This window comes from Manduca sexta, chromosome 9 (assembly GCF_014839805.1).
Source record: "Manduca sexta isolate Smith_Timp_Sample1 chromosome 9, JHU_Msex_v1.0, whole genome shotgun sequence".
Taxonomy (NCBI): domain Eukaryota; kingdom Metazoa; phylum Arthropoda; class Insecta; order Lepidoptera; family Sphingidae; genus Manduca; species Manduca sexta.
In genome coordinates this window covers 7,767,808-7,789,138 of record NC_051123.1, presented here as the reverse complement: position 1 = coordinate 7,789,138, position 21,331 = coordinate 7,767,808, and the positions used below count along the sequence as shown (strand labels likewise).

Below are 21,331 nucleotides of genomic sequence, written 5' to 3'. Positions count from 1 at the left end.
TGAATCGAGTAAAACCAGTTGCTGCGCGACAGCTGACAAAGAATATGGTCAGAGTTAGGTCAGTGAAACAGAGTTATAAACGAATTGAGACAAGATGTGTTTTGTTCTCAATGGGATGAATTAAACAAAAATTAAAATACACCCGTGCTATGAACCGTGATAGGTGAAATTCTAGGTTTGATCCCCAGGTCAAGCAACAAAAATTGGAAATTTTTTACTATTTCGGATCGAAAACACGTACGATACTAAAGATTGTGATTTGTAGGTACACATTAAATTAACAGATAAGTAGATCTTCTATGGTCCCATGAAAGAGATATAAACTAGGTGAAATGTGGATGCCAAAATACCGATTCTACGTATCTCTTCGGGAATAAAGACATGGCAATGGAATTAATCTTAGCAGTGATGAGAAGCCAAAAAAAATAATTGTAATCTAAACGCAAATTTTAAGAATTTTCCACCTCGCTGTGTTTTAAGGCTGTTTTTAGCCAAAATAGCCCCCATGAAGGACTATGTTTTTAAATGAATACGTAAGTTAAGTCTGGAGAAGTTTTTAATTTACCTTAGAACCACGAAATCACCTGTTTAGGTTTTTAAATTTAAAGAAGAAAACTTAAGTCATAATTTAAAGAACATAAGTTTTTCACTTTACACCAACATTTTCATAATTTTCATTTAAGTTACGGAGCTGATTGTTTTTAGCAAAAAAGAACAACTAATGAAAATTTAGTTGCAATAAAAAATTCTCGAATAAGTCTTCTACTTTTTTAAAAAGAAAACATTTAATCGGTAAAATCGAAAATTCTAAAAAATTCAGAAAAATATTCTTAACTCGAACTCTATGAAAAATCGCGGAACATACATGGGGGTGATTCGGATACCCCAAGGGTGCTCTATCTCTGGACTGACTATATAAAAATGAATCTCTATTTCCCTTGGTCACGCCATTACGCGTGAACGGCTGGACTTTCCATATATATTATAATTCTCTTTGGGCTGGACTGATTTCACTTTTTTTTTGTGTTTGTTATTGTCAGAAGGTTCTTATGAAAGAAAAAAATCAAAAAATTGCGCGGAACATTTAAGAAAACTTAACGAAATTATTAAGCAATTTTATATAATTGTCAATTGTTTGAAATAACTATCAGCGATCGACAGAATACGCGCTGCAAATTCATAGTTAAGACGGGACAACGTCTGTCGGGTCAGCTCTCAGAACAATGACAAGCATAGAAGTAACACTATGACATTTGAGTGTACTGTGTCTTAGACAGCAAGAAATTTAATTGTGTTCCGATCCCTTCTGACATCTTATCGATATCGATAGATGCTTTGTCTATCGGCTATGGTAAATTCACAGACCTGCTAAAATAAACACTTTTCAGTCAGTCAACTACAAACCGTTGCAAATTGCTATTTTAGTTAAAGGCTAAAAAGATATCAAAACCCTGATTTGGTATTCAAGTACAAAAAGCTGTTAAATTACAATAAACTATAGAACTACCGGCGTTCTTCGAGCTAAATTTTGTCCAATTTTCATTTGCTATGTACAGCAGTTTCCATGCCTTCCGAAACGTCATTTACTAAACACAAAAATGGTTTAGCATTTAGATTATTAAATTAAGAAACTGTTAGAAATTTCGGAAGGAATGGAAACCGCTGTAAGTAACAAACAAGAAAATTTCGTCTAGAAGAAAGCCAGTACGCCTTCTGTTCTTTTCTGACTTTCTTAGGCATTAAAAGATACCCAAGAGGTGGGATTTGACAGAAGCTACTAAAATGGGACAGTAAAATTAAAACACAGCGGTATCATTCATGTCACATATGTTTGATAACTTATTTCAATGTTAATAAAACTTTGTCGAAATGCTTAGAGCAAACACGGTGCTGTTTTTTCCAATGCCAATTGGGACGAGCTATGGCCACGATCCATTTTTGCCTCATAGCATCATCTGTAGGGAATCTGCAATGAAACACATTGTATGAAACACACTACGAAGATCAGATAGTTTCCTCGACCCCAGCCTTCGCGCACGGTTTCCAAGTGGCTTTTACCACTACACCACCGTATATTGAAAGTAAAAGGCAATTTATGCAAAATAGTAAATTACAATATACCAACATTTATGTTATCGAAAGAATATGCAGCACAACACTATTGAACACGACTACGTAAATTGGTAAAAATGAAAAATACTTAATAATGACTGGATCGAATGGCCAACAGCAGATTATAATATGACTAGAGCATAATAAAGTATAATTAATAACACTTTTGCACTTATGTACAGGGTTTAAGCAAATATATTAGGTTTTTTGTTTACTCACCGATGGAAGCTGATGATTTCAGTTTCATTTTCTTTACGAGAAGAATGAGATTTACACCCACAATAACGCAGGCCATTGCTTGTTCCTAGGGCTATATTTTATTTAAACAGCACTGTGTATTTATTAAAATTAACTTTAATAATTTTACACAACATGTAGCCACTTTAGAAAAGTACGCGCTGAAGTATAACGTAACTAAATTGTGTGAGCGCGTTTGTGACATTGTTTTGAGATTGGCAAGTTGGAACATTTGACATTTTATTTGCTTTTAATTCGGCATCATAAAGAGGACCAAAGGTAACCATTTGATTATTTTAAAGTGTACGCAAGCCGACCTTAGCAACATAATATTTGTCTCGTTCTTTTCAACGGTTTTGGCCTATTTGAAAAAATAGGATAAGTATATGAGGATAATTTAGATTCCTTCTATGCTTGTTCTTGTTCTGAGGGTCAGCTAGTATACAATGAATATATACATAACTCGCATATTAAACGATATAACCATAGGAAAATCAAGACCATTCAAGACACCTGAATATGAAACGGCAGACCGCAGTTCAGCCCTAGTGGTAATTGTCAACTAGAACTGACAGCAATTGTCAAGTGACAAAAAATACGGAGCGAAAATAAAACCTAGAAAATTTTATACAAATAATAAACACAAGCATTCGAATCCAAAAAAACTATTAACAATTATATTACGAGAAGCTGAATTACTGCTAATGTTCAGAAGCTTGTAAATAGACAAGATGAAATGTCACATACCGGGTGCGAACGTTAAAGGTACGGTAAATAAAAAATGAACGAAGTATTTTTTGTATGTTAAATATTAAACAAGCTCTCTTCAGTTTTAGGGGCGAACTGCACATGCGTTAGCTAGATTTGGAGATGAGTTATACTTGGAATCGCTACCAGACTGCATACTCTTGCGGACTCTGAATGCCGCTGAGTCGGCTTACGCTATGGTTAAGTTTAATAAAAACTTCTTTACGTACTTCAACTACAACTACTACTCAACAGAAGATAATGAAGGATTAAAATGTAAAATATCGATGAAATCAGCACTCAATATATTCAAATCTCCAGCACACATGGACAAACAAGTCGAAAATTTGGAAATAAAACTTGATGCTGAATCATGCAAATTAATATTCCAGCTGAAATGTCGACACGGTATTGTGAAAACACATTTCGTATCAATATTAGACTGCAAAGGCAATGCAAGCAGTTTATACAAAGGACTCTGTGCCCAATAGGTACACAATTTTTTATATTACTTTAATATATTTTATACATCATTTAATTTACTTGGTAGCATGGAAATTGAGAATCTTATTATTGGAGAATGATGCCTTCCTAGCCAATTACAGCCACATAAAAACTGGATGTGCACATTTAACTTACATTAAGACTGCATACCCAATAGTAGGCTGCCCTTTAATGCACCCTCATGCCACTTATCTGCCGATTTTATTTATGAAAGCATGTTTGTGTCATAATAACACCCACTGATGTAAATCAAAAAGGTTTTGAGTTGAACCTGTATTTATGTATGTTGGTGTGTGATTTTCTCTAAAACTACTAATTCAATTTGGTTGGGGTATTCCTTATTTAAATGTATATTTTTTAGAAAAGATTTTGGTGTATAATATATTTGGATATGTTGAAGATCTTTAGAGATGACAGTAAAACTCTTCAATACATAACATCAAATGACCTGTGATTGCTGCAGTTGTATATCTGTGTTGTTAAATCACAAAGAAGTAAACAATAAATTTTTTATAAAAAATAACACCTACTTGAAAAACAACTGCAAACCAAAAGTAATTTATGTATATTAACTTTAGATTTGGAGGTGCTGCCTTACTTAAATTGCCAGGAAAGGAGACGGGCGAAACTTCATAGACCCTTGGGCTTAGTATTGCTATAGAATTTAGCTTAAAAAAACACTTCTGTGTATAACTTCGTATTTACCCAATAGTACAAAATATTTAAAGCACCTAATCATTGTCCATTGGATTGCCGTATTGACTAATGAGCAGCTGGCTTAGATAATAACCAGAATTGAAATTATCGCATGGGATCAACAAGGACTGACATAAAGGTATTTACTTACTTATCGCAAGATGAAACTAAGTGTAGGTTGCATATCTTCTTTTATCTACTCTTTCATGGAATCAGGCATGAGTTTATACTGTTTTATATTATTGAAAACAATTTCGTTTTCAATTGTACAAATTCCTTTATTGTTACAACGTCATGTAGCTATGCCACAATTAACACAAAGGTGTTGATGGTTCATGGTTACTTTTCGAAATCTGGTAGAACAAGCAAAATCAGTTGAGCAAGCAAGAAATCCAAGTCCATTGTTGCATAAGCGTGGGTAGTTCATTAAAGCAGCAATCGTCAAAATATTCTTGAAAAGCCATAATCGTTAAAATAAAATAAAAATATCAAACCAAAAACATTCACTTGCGCAAAAGTACAGAAAGTGAATAACATTAATAATAGACAGCTTGATATTCCCGATACCGGAAGTCAGTTACTTATTAATAAGAAAAATATTTTATTTTCCCATTGTAATACAATCTAATATTTTGTAATGGCTGATATAAAAATAGAAAAAGAATATTGATAAATGTTTCATAAGTGTATGGTCAAGCCCAATTTCGCCAGTCTCCTTTTCAGTAAATATGTGAATGAATATATAATAACAATATGCTACTTAAATCAGGCGACCTCTTCAAATATCAAATGAATATACATGCATATGAAGATAAATTATTTTTTAGTCAATTTTATTTTTTTTATATTTCATTTTATATTGCTGTAAATGTAATTGTGACCTTATGTTACAGAATAACATCACCACAAAGAATACTATCAGAAGCTTTGGGTAACTTCCAAAGTTCTGATGACCAAGTAACACTAGAAGTATCATCACAATCACTAATAATGCGTAATTACGTAGACACCAATGTAGATTTAACAAAAATTATAAGGACTCAGATAAGTTTAAAACCTTCTGAGTTTGACGGTTATGCAATTGAAGCCGAAACAACAATTACATTCACATTAAAAGAATTCAGGGCTTTATTAGCATTTGCAGAAGCTTTGAACTTACCACTTCAGCTACATTTTGAAACAACAGGCCGGCCAGTAGTGTTTATTGTTCATAATGGTTCTACATTTGAAGCCCATTTTGTTCTCGCCACATCAAAGTGTGATAGTGCTTCGCAAGCTACATCAACGCAACATACAAATGTTGAAAGAAGTAAAAGAAAGGACTCAAATTCCACTCTGGGGTCAGCAAAGAAGAAACCGCACCTTGAAGTAGACATATCAAAATGCTTAGATGAAGATTCTCATTTGTTTAACTTTATCGACATTCCTGAAGAAGTTATGCTTAACAAAACCAGTACCAATGGTAATATAGAAAATAAAAGTAAAAGTAGTGGGAAGACAGAGGAGCCAATGGATTGTGATAACATTCCAGCATCACCTGCAGCAAAGAATATGATCAAATCAGTATTCAAGAGATGCTTTGAAAGCACATTTGATCCAAGAAATTTACATGGTGCCATTCTAGCAGAAAATTCTGACAGTGAGTAAATATATATTGGATATATTATGTATAAATTCAGCTGTACATATATTTATTTTAAAACCAAATTAACCAGATTTTATTTCATTTATCAATAACACAATATTCCTTATACAAAATTTACTGATGGTGGTTAATAAACCATAATTCAGCAGATTTTTTTTTATGTATTTTGTTTTTTTTTAAGATTATATTTAAGGAAATAATTATCTTAATAGTGTTCATAAAAATTAAGAGGTGATAAAATGAAATAGCATCATCACTGCATTATGATTTTATAGCAAAAAATATACATACACAGGCAAAAGTATTTATACACACTTCATAAATTAATGTTCGATGATATAGTCCAAACATTGGGGGTTCACCAGTATACATAATGACTACATGCCATGATTTCGGTAACATTATCCTAATTTTTAAGTTTATGAGAATAAGCGTAATCACCACATAATTAAAATAAATATAATTAAGACAAAGCAACTATCCAAAGTTGAATCCGAAAGTGAACTAGTTTACAAATCCAAACTTTAGCAACTGCTATAAACTGCCAATAGATATTAGCGACATATTGCATTCATACGTGCATAGAGGGCAAGGTGTAATCGATACAAGGATAAGTTTACAAAAACTTGTATTTATTCAGTAAAAATTATAATTAGGTATTATTAAATTTACTACTAAAATTAGCACTAGAATTAAATTGTGTTCCTGAGAAGCGACATCACCAATTTTACAAGGTACCAATTATAAATGATGCATTTGGGTAACTAACAGTTTACACGCAATAGATACGAAGGTTTTGTAAACACCTTTTACAATTTTTATAAGTTTTTATTTACCTTCACTTGCATGTTTATTTTATAGAGAACAGCAGCGAATCGTAAACACTTGATAAATAGGTCATTTTTTACTTCAGATTTGGCTTCTACAATACAGAGATCAAAGTTATAATTGTACAAGGATGTAAAAGAACAAAATGCAGATTTGTTTTTCTATAAAAATTACCATACACATTTCATCATTATAACAATAGCTAGCTAACATGTCTTAAAAAAGATGAAAAAAGACCTTGAATTCTATTTTAATTTATTATTTATAAAATACGGCAGCGACACCATTTAATTACAATAAGTATTTATTTTAAATCAATTTGAATATTGTCTCTGGCCCAGATGGAGGGGCTCGCACTGTGAATCACGCCAGGGGCCTGCTCTTAACGTCCTAACCGCATCACCACACACTCACTATCCAAATAAATCAATGAAAAAGGGCACTGTTATTTAGGAACAATCCTCTTGGCTCTTTCTCACACACTGTGCTACTTTCCTTTTAAACTCCGAATACGATTCCCTCCATTCTTTCTGTAAAAAGAAACAGAATGAGCGGACACTTCTACTACTGTGGGTATGTGCAGGTCCATGCGAGGTGTATGAGCTTGCTGCTATGTTATATGGAATTCCTCATACGCTGTCTTATGTTAATGTTGTGTTACAATGCCCCTTTTTCAACGGTAAACATTATGTTCTAAAATCCCCTCTCACTCCTAAAAGCAATCTTCTTGACTTTTCCTAACACATCTGGCAACTTTCTTTTTGAAATCCGAATATCGCTCTCTCCATTCCTTCTGTGAATGCAAACAACAGTACAATGAGATCATGAAACATGTGAAAATAAGAACATAAGTTATTTACATTTTCTTCCAGTAAATTTAGATAAACTATATTGCATTGCTATAATTTGTATTATCCTTAAGAGGGGCTGTTCAAGTATTACGTAACCAGCCCCGGATCTAGAGGGGGGGGGGGGCAAGCCAGGACCCGTGCCCCGGGCGGCGAATATAGAGGGCGGCAAATTCAAACTTGGCAGACGAATACACATCTCATCATTAACGCAACTTTGACTACTGAGATATCCAGTATATAACACACATAAATTATTTCCCGCGGGGCGCGAAATGATGATGATGATGGTGATGACAAAAGTAAAAATATAGGTGGTTGTTGGGGGCGGCATTATCCAGATTTTGCCCCGCCTTTAAAAAATTCAAGATCCGGGACTGTACGTAACGCAATTTGGGGGGGAGGGGGGCTCTTGTAAAACTACGATGCGTTACAGGGGCGGGAGGAGGCTCTCGTACAACGTATTATGTAACATTGTTTTTTTTATTTTAAAATAATAACAAAGGTATTTTAGCGACTTTCCGGTATTTTGCGTGAAATAATTGTGATTAGAAAAAAATGAAAATTTAGAGTTACATAACTATTGGAGAGGGGGGGGGGCGTACAGGAAAACGTTACGGCGTGTCACATGGGGGGGGGGGGGTTCATATATCTTCAAAAATTGCGTTACATAATACCTGAACGGCCCCAAACTAAAATGAGTACTATGAATATTTCTATTTCATAAGTTATACAAAAAAGTAGTAAAATAAGTCATTGGCTGCTAACCACACTGGAGCTACAGTATTTAATTAAATAAAAATGTTAGTTAACTTTATATAAAAGTCAGATTCTATATAAGAGTCATGTTATTTCATTAGCTTTAAAAAATACTGAGTACAATATAGTTTATCTTGGTGCAAAACTATATGTATATTTATTATATACTCAACCATGGCCCTTAAACTCTAATTACATACAATAATCAAAAGTTATATGACAGGATTTCTCAAAGTTCCACATAATATTGTGTAATCCAAATATTTTCTAAACTAAATATGAATTCCTTTAACTCTTGGTCTCTCGTGGCTCGCCGGCGAGCCAAGACAGCTACATGACATTTGCGTGTGTCACGGGATTATAACCTTATATACTACATAATAAGGTTATTTTTCCGTCACACGCGTAGCTGTTTGACAAGTCATGACGGGTTAAATTGGACTACACATAAAACAAAATAAGACATACAAAAAGCAATCATTATAGATGTCATTAAATAATGGATGGGGCCTTTTCCCTATTAGAAAAAGTAATGTCAGTGAAAGTTCACCACCACTAAGTATATTCTCTACAATCTCCTTGCACCACAGGGGGTACCCATATTCCACTTTGAGGAACCCTGTTTAAAACAATTTGATAGAATATTTATTACCTGAAATATTTATCAAAAAAAAACCAAGGCATTTAAAAATTACATTAATTTAATATTTATTTCCTATTTATCATTCTCAACACTAATATTGTTTTTTTCATTCACAGTCTGTTCTAAATCTGTTTTGACACAGTCTATCCGCCTACCTAATGTTAATATAATCGCCCACATCATTTGACATTAACTCTATCACAGTATTTTAAATAGCAGGCCAATAAAATTTCAGTTAATGACTAACTGTGAACGATTGCCAAATAAAACTATTCTTTAGATCAGCCATTGAGGTAGGAGAAGTACACCCCTAGTTTACAAGTTATTTTTAATCTATAACATGGCGACGACATAACATGCAACATGATACAAGTCACATTATTTGGAAGACAAAAATAAATACCATCCCTAGGTATCTAACTCAAAGTCTCACTAGTTTCACAATCTAAGAATGTAATAAATAAACACAAGCTAATACAATTGCTACAAATAAGCTATATTCAGGGAAGGAAAAATCTAAATTATCCATGTTTAAAATTATAAAGATTATGGCTCCATCTAGTCATCAGTCATTTTTCCAATATGCACAACATATTTTTTCTTTTCCAAACATGACATACTATATAGAATATTTTGATTTTTATTTTTAGAATGTTATAAATAACTATGATTAGTATGAACAAAATAGTACACGATACGTACCGCGGCGTCAACATTGGCGGGACTCTCGTCATTGGGATCAGCTAACATAGAGATGACACTGATAAGTATTGTCTCCACTGTGTGCACAGGCAACCATCGCTCTGATGCCTTCTCATATCCCCACTTATCATCGCCCCTGGTTCGTGTAATATTGATATGCAAACATCGCCATTTTTTTCAACTGTAATATAAAACAAAACACATATTAAATAAGTACACAATAGAAATAAGTTTTCAATTAATGTTAAGTGATTAATTTTAGATTTTACAAGAATCTTAAAAATTTTATAAAATCACAGCATGATTAAGTGTGAGAGAAGATTAGCTATGTGTTGTTTTAGTTTGAAAATGTTTTTATCACAGTATTTATTTATCACATTAGTGTATTCTAATTTGAGCTTAATTATGCTGAAAATTGTATAGATGTTAATTTTTTTTTTGGATTAGTATACATCCATATTTAATGCAAATATACCACTGGAAATCAAGTATACTTAGTAAAGATTTAATTAGTACCTTTGTCCTAAGTTTATGACGTAATACTACTGCAAGTCATGGGTATACAAATAAGTAAATTTAATAGCACAACCTAAATGATCATACCAAAACTAACTAATCCATTTACTTTATGAATAACTTGATAAAGGATAGAAAGAAATACTTCATGACTCAAAGGTTAACTCTTCATTGCTTTAGTCATAATTACATGGAAAATCTGATTGCATATCTACATCTATATAGTTTTCAATGTGGGAAATAGTTTGAAATTATTGTGCCCATAATTATAAACAAAATATGCATATGTGCCCACAAAAAATTGAATATCATAATGAGATACAATGTGCACTCATTTTAATTGTTAGAATGCCATGTCATTCAAATTATTAAAACCAAATTTTGAAAAATATATATAATTTCAAACATGTTATTCAAATTCACTAATATTTCCAATGACTAACAATCCATTCTGATGTTACATGTTTTAAAGTCCTATACATACCTCATTGCCTATACTTATTACATCATAATGCATATTTGTATGTAAACACCATTGCAAATTTCCAAAGAGCAATTGAATTGCAATCACATACATGATGTATCAACAAAAGGTCTAATGGAATACTGTAGTAGAATACTTACTATTTGGATGCCATATTTCAGTGACAAATTTCATCCGTGGTGGCCTTAAAGGATACTCCTTTGGAAAATGTAAGTGTGCTTTGAAGAATCCACCCTCACTGAAATTGCAAACACATTTAATAAGTATTTCATAATATCTCTGATTATCTGACATCCACAGTTGCAGCATATTTTCAAGTTTAATACTCACATATTATCAGCATTTCTAGTAATTTAATGTACAAAGATGACGCACAGTGAATATGTTAAAAAAAATTACACAAGATTTTTTTTTTTTATTTGTTACACATTAGTTTTATATGAATATAATATAGTTACTCACTATAACGTGTCTGGAGGTCCGATGATGAGCACTTCCCATCTATAAATGTCATTGTCGTCTATCAATCCAGCAGAAAACCCTTCCACTGGATTTTTGTTCAGTTCTGAAATAGAAAATCGCCAAACTGACAATACAGTGCGAAAGGCATCGTGTTTTTTTTGCAAATAAAGTAAGTTTGCACACAATATTCGCGAGAAACGTGAACGTTTGCCAACTTTCAACCGTAAATACACTTATTTTACTCTTCGACTTTGGCACGAATACCTGTCAGGGCAACGAATATTGATTTTATTATGAACGGTCCGACCCTCTATAAATTAATTAGATTCAAAACACTTCAAGTAATTAGATTTCCTAAATTTACAGCTTATTGAAATCACAAAGATAGCCAAAATTCGACCGCTGAGGTCAATGATTGCTGGGACAAGTCGTCTCACAATCAGACAGTGACTGGCAAAAATGCTACTAGAGTTAAACCCACACTTACCAGCTAGCTGCTTTTTTAATAAAAGCGAAGACTGTGGCTCTGACATTAATTACAATTGTGAAATTTACCCTGATGACACGAAACAAATGATTTTTCCACAAAAGATGGCTGGCTGAGTTTTGAGCAGGTTGTGAAACATATGAGTTGCTGCTTGTTTCCGGTAGCAGATGTTGCCATAGTCTTCATATTTTCTACTACATTATGTTGACATTTGGTATAAAAGTTTTTTTATTTTAATTTGGTGCGTTAGAAATAAATATTCATACTACTTATGTACTAATTTCATTATGTTGCATTTCAGTAGAAACATTTTAAATAAAAAAAAAGGTAGAGAACTTCCTTACTCTACTTATTGTACTGACTTATTATAAAAACGAAAGTAAAAATATCGTAATGACATTTACCCTGGAAAAATTCTTTCATGCGGCCAAGCCGTGCATAATTAATATTGAGACGTACCAACACCCTAAATGACAAGTTCGGCCTATCATATTCACAGGCCCAACCCAGATATGGTTTTCATCTGGGCTAGGGCATACTAATACCAACTCCTTTCTTTTTAGTCCTCTTAGAGGGTTAAAGACATGAACAAACATAACATGAATCATACATCACTGTTTAATTTTTATGACACTGGTTTTAGCGGTCAATAATCTAAATTATGTCGACTAACGAACAAGGGCGTAGCCAGCTTTCAATTGGAGCGGAGAGGTAGTCTGTCTTATGTTTTGATCCAGGAGTCGTGGCGAAAAATTCATGTGGGTAATCGTAATAATTTATCAAAGTAGTAAAAGTACATGTACTTGTGTTGAATCTAGCGGGGACAGCAGCTCCTCTGTCCTCATCTGCCTACACCCATCCTAACAAGTGAGGTTACTTCTTCTGAAGAACGCTAAATAGTTACCCACGGAGTTTTACGTCATTGCAAAAATATTATGCTGATCACATTTAACGCAAAATTACTACAAGGTATACTTTCTGTAACGTTATGTTGGCAACATAGTACGGATATTAGTAGCGCCATCTTTTGAAATGTAGCTGAACTCGATTACTAAAACAGGATGCTATAATGATTAATCCGTGATTTATAATTCGGAACTACAACTACAGGCACCCATATAGGTATTCAGGAACATATACAAAACTTCAAATTGCTATACCTATACACTTTTGCGTTCATACAAAAAATTTCTTTACAAAATAAAAAAATTAGATTAACTTACTTCGCGCAAAAAGGAAAAAAAAATTCTACGTATAGGAAACTTAAATTTTTCAATATTATGATCAGCTACTTTTGTGGCAAATTTACTAATTATATAATGATGACTTACCACGCTACTATAACTTTTTTGAAAGATATTGCAAAGGATATTCGATTTAATTCAATTAAGTAATTAATTTTTTGGGAACCGTGAACTATTTTATATACCTTACTTTTGTTAATAAGGGTAACTTAAAAAACTTAAGTGTAGTTTGGAAAAGTAAACAATAATCCAAATTAAATTTTTTAAAATTAAAATTAAGTGGTCTCTTGCACCAAGAAAAAGGATATAACCCAATGTGAACAAAATGTATTCAAAATGAAAATACTTTTTAGGTGTGTAAGATTTTATTACAAAAAATTCGACAAAATAGCAATATTTTAAACACTCTGCTCTGATATTTTTCTTAGTTTTTTGTTGTGGTTCCGCGTGTCCATTAATTTGTTCAATTTTTTCTTTTTCTTTTTATTCTTTTTTCTTATTTGCCGGTGGTGCCTGGACATGGTTATTATTACTTACTTTAACCGTTCCTTTACATGATCCTACAATACTCAATAATGAATCAAAACTTAAATCCGTCTTTACGTCAGAACTTTCATGAAATATTTTAATTGCATTTATAAGTTTTTTCAACAAATTGAAGAAATTATTCTTTACTGCAACCTCTTTCTCACCAGACAATGTATCAGTTAAAGTTTTCTCAAACTGTGCTTCCAAGTTAGACAGTCTGCTTAAAGCATTTTCAGATTTATGCTTAATTCTCTTTAAAGAACGGTAGAATCCGGCCATTAACTCTATACCTTCATTACGACGAAACTGCCTTACTTCGTTATCAAATATATTTTCTGTTATAACAGGAATTAGTTCATAAGTCCCTTCCCATTCTGTCTGCAAAACATTATGGAAGAAAATGATAGGCAGCATGCAACTTCTGTTTTAAAGTAGCTTTGAAGAGCGTCTTTGAATATATTCACCAGTGGTGACGACTTATTCTTTTTAGATTTGAGTGCAGTAATTTTTTGCGAGCAGTGTATTATAAATATAGCAAAATACGTGATAATGTCGCCTAGAGCCTGATACAAGAAATGTGACCTTTCTCCTTTATCTATTGTTGATTTCAAATAATCACACAAAATCTCCATTGTGACGTCATCAGTAGTCGAAAACTTTTTGATTTTGGTCAGATTTTTTATGGTTTTCCGCAGTCTATTCTCCAATTCACTGAATTGGCTGTCCTGGATGCAAAATTCCAAGCATCTCGTGAGAGGCGTCATCAGTCCTAAGCAAATATCCATTGACGGATCTTTTTCTAAATAAATATCAATTAAATCAAGGACACGAATCCTAAAATCCGACAACGACTTTTTGTCTTTACGGTCTTTTTTCGTTTTTTTACCTTTGCCTTGCTGAAATTGTCGGAAAGCTTCCGCTAATGCCTCATCAAGTTTTTTGCCTTCTTCTTCGTCAATCATGTCTGCGTCAACACTCTCTGTGTCGGAAGTTGCGGCGGCGCCTAAAGCTTTTTGCACCGCTAGTCTCAGTTGGTCAGGTGTCTTCATTTCCTCATCATCATCCTCGTCTTCAATATTACTGTCACTTGCTTCATCACTCTTATCGTCGTCGTTTTGGTCTTCGTTTTCATCTTTTATGCTTTCGTCACCAGATTCTTCACCTTCTGATTCACTATCCTGTGTCAATGGGTTTGATTCATTTTCCGGGTCCAACACAGAGACTATTTGACCCATAGAGGAAGGTGTTAAGTATTCCCATAGAAGTCTAAACACACATTGTACCACAGATCTGAGCACACTTGACTCAACTGATAAGATTGATAGCAAGACTTCCACTAATACTTCAATCCATTCTGGTTCAACTGCCAAATCTCCTTCTTTTGTTGGTGTTTGTTTTTTTTTCATTCCCTTCTTGTAGTGTTCATAACAGCTTTTGAGTTCCTTGATAGAACTTCTAGCTATCTTCACATGGGTAGGTTCAGAGAATAAAAATAGTCCCAGTTGATACAACAATATCAAGAAAACCTTGTCAATTTTTGATTTTGGTTCATTCTTCTCAATTTTTTGACATACTTCCATTAGCATTTGCCAGCAAACCATGTTTTCTTCAGGGAATTGTTTTTCAAGCTTGGCTCTGACTTGTTCTTTCTCAAGTATTGTGCATATAAAATTGCTGAGCGACGACAAAACAGTCACAAGGTGATCAACATTCGAAAAGCGAGATGTGAAGCATCGGTAGAAGCTTGACTTGATTGCACCTGAAAAGAGAATGAACCTGCTTTTAAAAAATATGCAAAATTAAATACACCACGCATATCTAGCCTTTATCCCCAAAAGGAAAGCGGAGATGCAAGCAGGCCAGCCGTTTTTCGTCAAGTGTGTTCCATATAGCATATCATATGTGGATAAATTCCAGGCCCATTTGGGCCTGTACCAAAACCAATACTGAGTTGAAAAACCTAATATCACTGTTCCTGATCAGGAATTTAAACACAGGACCTTAGAGCGTTAGTCATACCATGCACCCAATACAATAAGGTCATCAAGGCAGTTTTGTGCATATTTAAATAAAATGTACTTTTTATTATGGTTAGGAATAAATGCAATTTATGGACTAATATTATTAGAGTCATATAAGATATTCATGTTTCTTTTTGATTAATTAACATTATGCCAGCTACCATATACCAGCACAATGAGACAGCTATATTAAAAGAAGCTGAATTAAGATGATCATACCTGACATATCTCCACTAACAGCAACACTCTCATCATCACTTATCTTGGAAGAAACCAAAAGCACATCAACATTTTCATGCATGTCAATTTAAATTCCACATCATCCTTCACTGCCTCATGGCTCACCAAATATGATAGCAGTTCAGCTGCTTTCACTCTCTCATTATTGTACCAATTTCTTTCAACACCATCTTTAATGAATTTCTTTGTAGTGTTTAACAGGACTCCTTTAAAAGGTTTAGCTATTTTCTTCACACCATCTTTGTCCAAATCAGCAACAACTGACTTTACAACAGTGGATCCAGTGATCTCTGAGAAATTTATTTCACCTGGATTAAAGAGTAATTTTTAGTACTTCAACTCTTGTTTTATTATCAACTTTTTCAGATTTTAGTGCTTTTGTCAAGGCATTGAGTAGCTCTTTTTGCTTCTTTATCATTATTTTGTTGTCATCTTCATTATCCCTTTTGCTTCTAATTTTACTTGCTGTTTGCAGGCCTTTGAACCAATCCATGAAGAGTTTGAAAAAGTTTCTGCTGATAAGTTCAGGTAGAACTTCAAAATTGTCTTGTAGGTTATTTAGTATTGAAGTCAGTAGGTTAACAGCTGCTAGTTCTCTATTTCTGTTGTGTTTTAACAATTGACTGTCAACCCCTGACGTCCAAAATACTTGAAGATGTGGAGAATTTGCTATCTTAGTACCAACTTCTTTGTAGATGGGATGGCTTAGTGAATTATATTCCACTCCAGCCTGGAAATCAATAAGAAGTACTTATATCAATAAGCTGTTGTCAATTATCATCAGAAAACATTGTTCATCTACATAACTTGAATTCTTAAACCATACAAACACTGTAAACAAGATGGCTTCCTACAACCATTAAAGCTAATATTATATATTAGAATGTCATATCATAGTCATAGAGTTATCAATAGAATAGAAATATATAATATTATATATTATTATTATAGTAGAATATGTCTTTCCCATAATTTTTTTCTGTTTTCTATTAGCATTAATGATAGTAGAAAGGTATATTGGCCCTGAAATTTTAATCAAATTTCATATAGAGGACATGTTCTTGTACCTGCAGCAGAAGCCCCGAGAATGTAAACTATTATTGAAATATAGTGACAGAAACACAATTATTAACTTACCAGCAGTTTCTCACAGATGGAGTGTATATTATCATCGAGAGAATCTCAGCATCACCTATCAACTTCCTTAGTTTAACCTTTCCTGGAAACTTATCACTTACAACCATAAGGAAGTACAGTGAATCCAAACTGTGATCTTTTATATCTTTCTTGAACTCTTCTTTTGATGTTTTAGACCAAATTATGGACGAAAATTGATCTTCATCCAACTATAACAAATACACAATTGTTAAACTAATGAAACAGTTATTTGTATAGTCAAGGTGCTTTTTTATTAAAAATTTTGTAAACTATCTACTATAAATATTATATTTTTTCTCTTTAAATGCTGTTTGACTACTAAGCTATTCCAAGCAGGTTACAAAACAATTACTATACAATATAAAGAATACAATTACATATGAATATAACAATGTTCTGCAATATGCTTTTCTTTTCTTATTGACAACATTATTTACGTTTAATTTGTTATTGCTCAATCAATAGAATATTTGAGCTTTTTTTTGTGAAAGGCATCCATAACATGAATTAATTTCAACTAAAAAAATAAATGTATAGGCCAAAAATTCCTTACATCATTAAAACTGGTACTATCTTAATTATTTTCCTAAAGTTTAAGTACTTGCCTTTACAGCAAAATCAAGCAGAATCAGGAAAGCAACAGTGCTGAGGTATGATTTCTTTTTACTGGCTGTTAATAGCATTTTGATAATTTCAGCTTGTTCCTCAGTTGTGCTTTTTAAGATCAAGTTTGATCTAAAAAGTGCACCACATATCAATATCTGCCCCAGGGCTACATCACCAACTTCCTGCAATATTAATTAATATTAGTTAGATCAAATATTAAGATGAAAAACACATGCAAATATTTTTAATGTATTTAAATATACTACAGTTTGACACAATTATACTAAGTGGTTGTTTAATGGTCAAAATTTACTGTTCAATTTAATGTATTTGTAACATATATTAATTTGATTTATTTTCCTGCACTCTTTATGAATGTTAATTACTCCAAATTACACTTCTCTATGTGAAACATGCATGGATTTAAAGATTTTTCTACTTTATAAAGCAAAATCTATCTTTATAACTGTTGTATACACATTTACAATTAAAACTTACACTTTTTGATGATCCATTAGCATGTAACTCTTTCTTTGTCAATTCAAGTAGTTGACTGGTGGTAAGCTGATCAAACTTAGTTAGTACAGTCACTAATGTGGCAAAATATCCAGCTCTTATTTCAGGTACATTAGCACCTAAACTCCTTACTAGCCGTTTGAGCACATATTGGGTATTTTTTTCATTCTAAAAATACCAAAATATTTGTAAGTGTTAGAAAAGATAATGCATGTGAGGTTATCTTTAGTATATGTGGGGTAGATTTTTGGGATGTTGTAAGGACAGATACCTTAACTGCTGTAGATACAAGAAATCTTTCTAAATCAGTCAGTCGTCACATTTCGTACATAATGTGTTGTGAAGTAAGGTTTTTGCAATTTTTTACCTTAGAAGTTTTTTAAACCTCTAATGCTCCCAAAGAATCTTTGACCCATATAAGAAACATGATCGACTCAGCATTGACATGAAAAAAGTTTCTGCATAAATTGCCAGTTTTCTTCCTGACTGTACATATTTTCAAAATCTGTCAATACAGATCTTAATATCATCAAAAATTATAGACTGTCCCCAAATAAGATTTTTTGTAGCTACAGCAGTTAAAGAAGCTGCCTTTGCTACGCCATCCCCAAACTCCACCCTATATAACAGTAGCATGCGTAGCTTGCCACACATAGGCCCTATATATAAATTTGTTGCAGGTCCTTCAGGGCAGTGCTACTTTTTAGGTGCCTTCTTAGTTTAATGTAGGTGTGAGCCAAGAGGCGCCCCAAAGCTTGAAGGCCCCGTATCACTGATACGGCTGATACGGCGGTAGCTACGCCCCTGCTGTATAATTATAACTTTTCTTCTAATACTCATATGGACAAAGAATAACTTCTATCAATAGATATAATTTGGACAAAGGTTAGAATTGCTACAATTCTTTTATTGCTTTGTTGGATGATCCTAAAGCTTCGAAATTCTAAACAAAGTAGGTTATGGTGCAGCTGCGGTAGCCTTTGCACCATTTTTCAACTGAAAGCATGTCTATGTCGCAGGTAAAAACATTATCAACAACTGTTTTTTATTGACGAATAGATAGTAGAGTTAACCCTGTTTACCATTAACCATGTGTAGGGACGTAATAGTCAATTAATAGAACACATATATATTTTTGATAAAAGTGATCTAAAACAAAAATAAATAACTAACCTCATTGCCCTGTAACTGCGATATTATTTTCGCGCCTCCTTTAAGCTTTGAATCATCTTTTGCCGCTTTCAGCAAATCAAATGCATCTAATATGGAAGGAGTTACTTTAACATCCTTTTGAGACTTATTTTCTTCGCTTCCTTCTTTCATTTTAATTAATAATACATGAAAATCCACATGGAATCCACAATTGCAATTTCAGCTTTGACAGTTTACCCACGTTCCAATCCAATCCAATTTATTTTATTTGGCTGTATCGTTTATACGATAATTATGCCAATGTCAAGTTTGAAAAGCATTGTCATTGGTAGAAGACACACGTGCTATATGTCAAAAAAGGTCTTAGGCCGGGTGAATATGAAAACAAAGATAACATATACGAATGAAATAAAAAAGCAAAAGAAAAACCTTGAATAGGAATAATTACTAAATTGAAAGTTCTTAGTAAAACTAAAATAATAATGTTAATTATATCAACCGTGAGAAAATACATAAAAAGAAAAATATATAATATATAAGTACTAACATGACAGCTACGCATGTCACGTTTACCTCTACCCTCCATAATCACGTTACATGTTATTATTTATTATGTAAGGTTATTTTCTAATAAGGTTATAATTTAATATTATTAATTAAAATATATTTAATAAGTTCATATATAAAGGGAGAATCAACTAAACTTAATAAAAAGGACATGTTGACAGGTTTCGAGATATTTGAAGGAAGACAATCATACAAAGAATAAGAAAGGTTAGGACATTTAAAAAATATATGATCCACAGTTCCTTCTTCCAGACCACACTCACATAATGAGTGATCCCTGACTCTGATTTTATTTAAAAATACAGGAGAACTTATGTGACCCAGACGCAAGCGAATAACAGTTGAGGTAGCATGTTTGGGAAACTCACGATATTTAAAAACCATGGTTTAGCAGGGATAGTCTGCTGAATGTTAAAATATCTATGACCAATAAGAGAGGAAGAACTTTTCCAAAATTCTGTCCATTTTTCTTTCAGATGAGATTTAGTCTCAATTCGAAGGTCACGAGCGAAACTTTCATTATACGTACCAAGGCCAAGATTGATAGCATCCCTGGCCTGTAAATCAACTACCTCGTTTCCTGCTATGCCGCAGTGGGAGGGAATCCATGCAAGCCTAATATCTAAACCAAGTGTAAGGCTTTTCAACAACTGCTCTCTAATTTTTAGAGTGATAAGAAAGTTATCTCTAGTGCGAAAAGGAATTTTAAGAAGGTCTTGGAGGCAGCTATAAGAGTCTGAGAATATTATTGTTTTCGGGACCTTATGTGATCCAACGAATTTGATGGCTTCAAGCAGAGCAATAGCTTCACCCGAAAATATGGTCCAGGTAGAGGGACAACTGAAGCTAAGGGTGATCCGATACCTGGGAATCCACACAGCAGCACCAACGTTTACTGAACCCTCCATTTTAGAGGCGTCTGTGTAAATATGGAGCCAATCTTGCCAGTCGGTCTTTAAAATGTTATTAAACACCCTATCTGCTGCAGGTAAATTTTTAGTTATACCTAAATTTAATATAACCTTGGGTTTAAGAATAAGAGCTTCAAATGGAACACTAAATATGGGATTATGGGGAAATTTAACTAACGGTCGATCTAGCCTACTAAAATTAACATAGGATTTCAACAAACATGGCAAGTCCTTATGTGCCCAATAATCACAATGGGGTACAATTAGGGATAAATTATGCAGCTTCGGGATTAGGTCATGATTGGAATACTGAACTATATTATAAAAAAATCTATCAGCTAAAAATTGTCTACGAAGGAATAGAGGAGGATCTAAGCATTCAACCTGAAGAGCATTAATAGGAGAGGAACGCATTGCTCCAGTAATTATTCTCAAACACTTTGATTGGATTTTGTCAAGTTTTCTAATAGCCATTTTGTTACAGGGCTCAAGCAAAAAAGCACCGTAGTCAAAATGGCTTCGAATAATCGCATTATATAATAACTTTTGAGAATATGGATGTGAGCCCCACCAGACACCCGATAAAGAGCGCAGAACATTAACATTCCTTTCGCATTTTTCAGAGATATAGTTGAGATGATGGACCCCAGATAATTTGGAATCTAAAATGACACCTAAAAATTTAACTGAATTTTGAATAGGAATTATAAGACCATTT

The 21,331-nt window shown here is 33.2% G+C and overlaps 1 protein-coding gene and 2 pseudogenes across 1 annotated transcript; 1 reads left to right on the top strand and 2 right to left on the bottom strand.

Moving 5' to 3' along the window:
* The first annotated feature begins 3,080 nt into the window (after positions 1-3,080).
* LOC119188849 lies at positions 3,081-6,003 on the top strand (annotated as a pseudogene).
* Positions 6,004-6,194: 191 nt separating this feature from the next.
* LOC119188809 lies at positions 6,195-11,864 on the bottom strand (annotated as a pseudogene).
* Positions 11,865-13,260: 1,396 nt separating this feature from the next.
* Positions 13,261-19,640, bottom strand: LOC115450932 (myb-binding protein 1A). The gene is given in 10 exon segments (XM_030179104.2): positions 13,261-13,870; positions 13,873-15,201; positions 15,683-15,728; positions 15,731-16,031; positions 16,033-16,433; positions 16,841-16,878; positions 16,881-17,049; positions 17,467-17,649; positions 17,966-18,151; positions 19,157-19,640. Coding segments are annotated over 10 exon segments (3,276 nt in total). The 5' UTR covers positions 19,307-19,640; the 3' UTR covers positions 13,261-13,397.
* Positions 19,641-21,331: the final 1,691 nt, after the last annotated feature.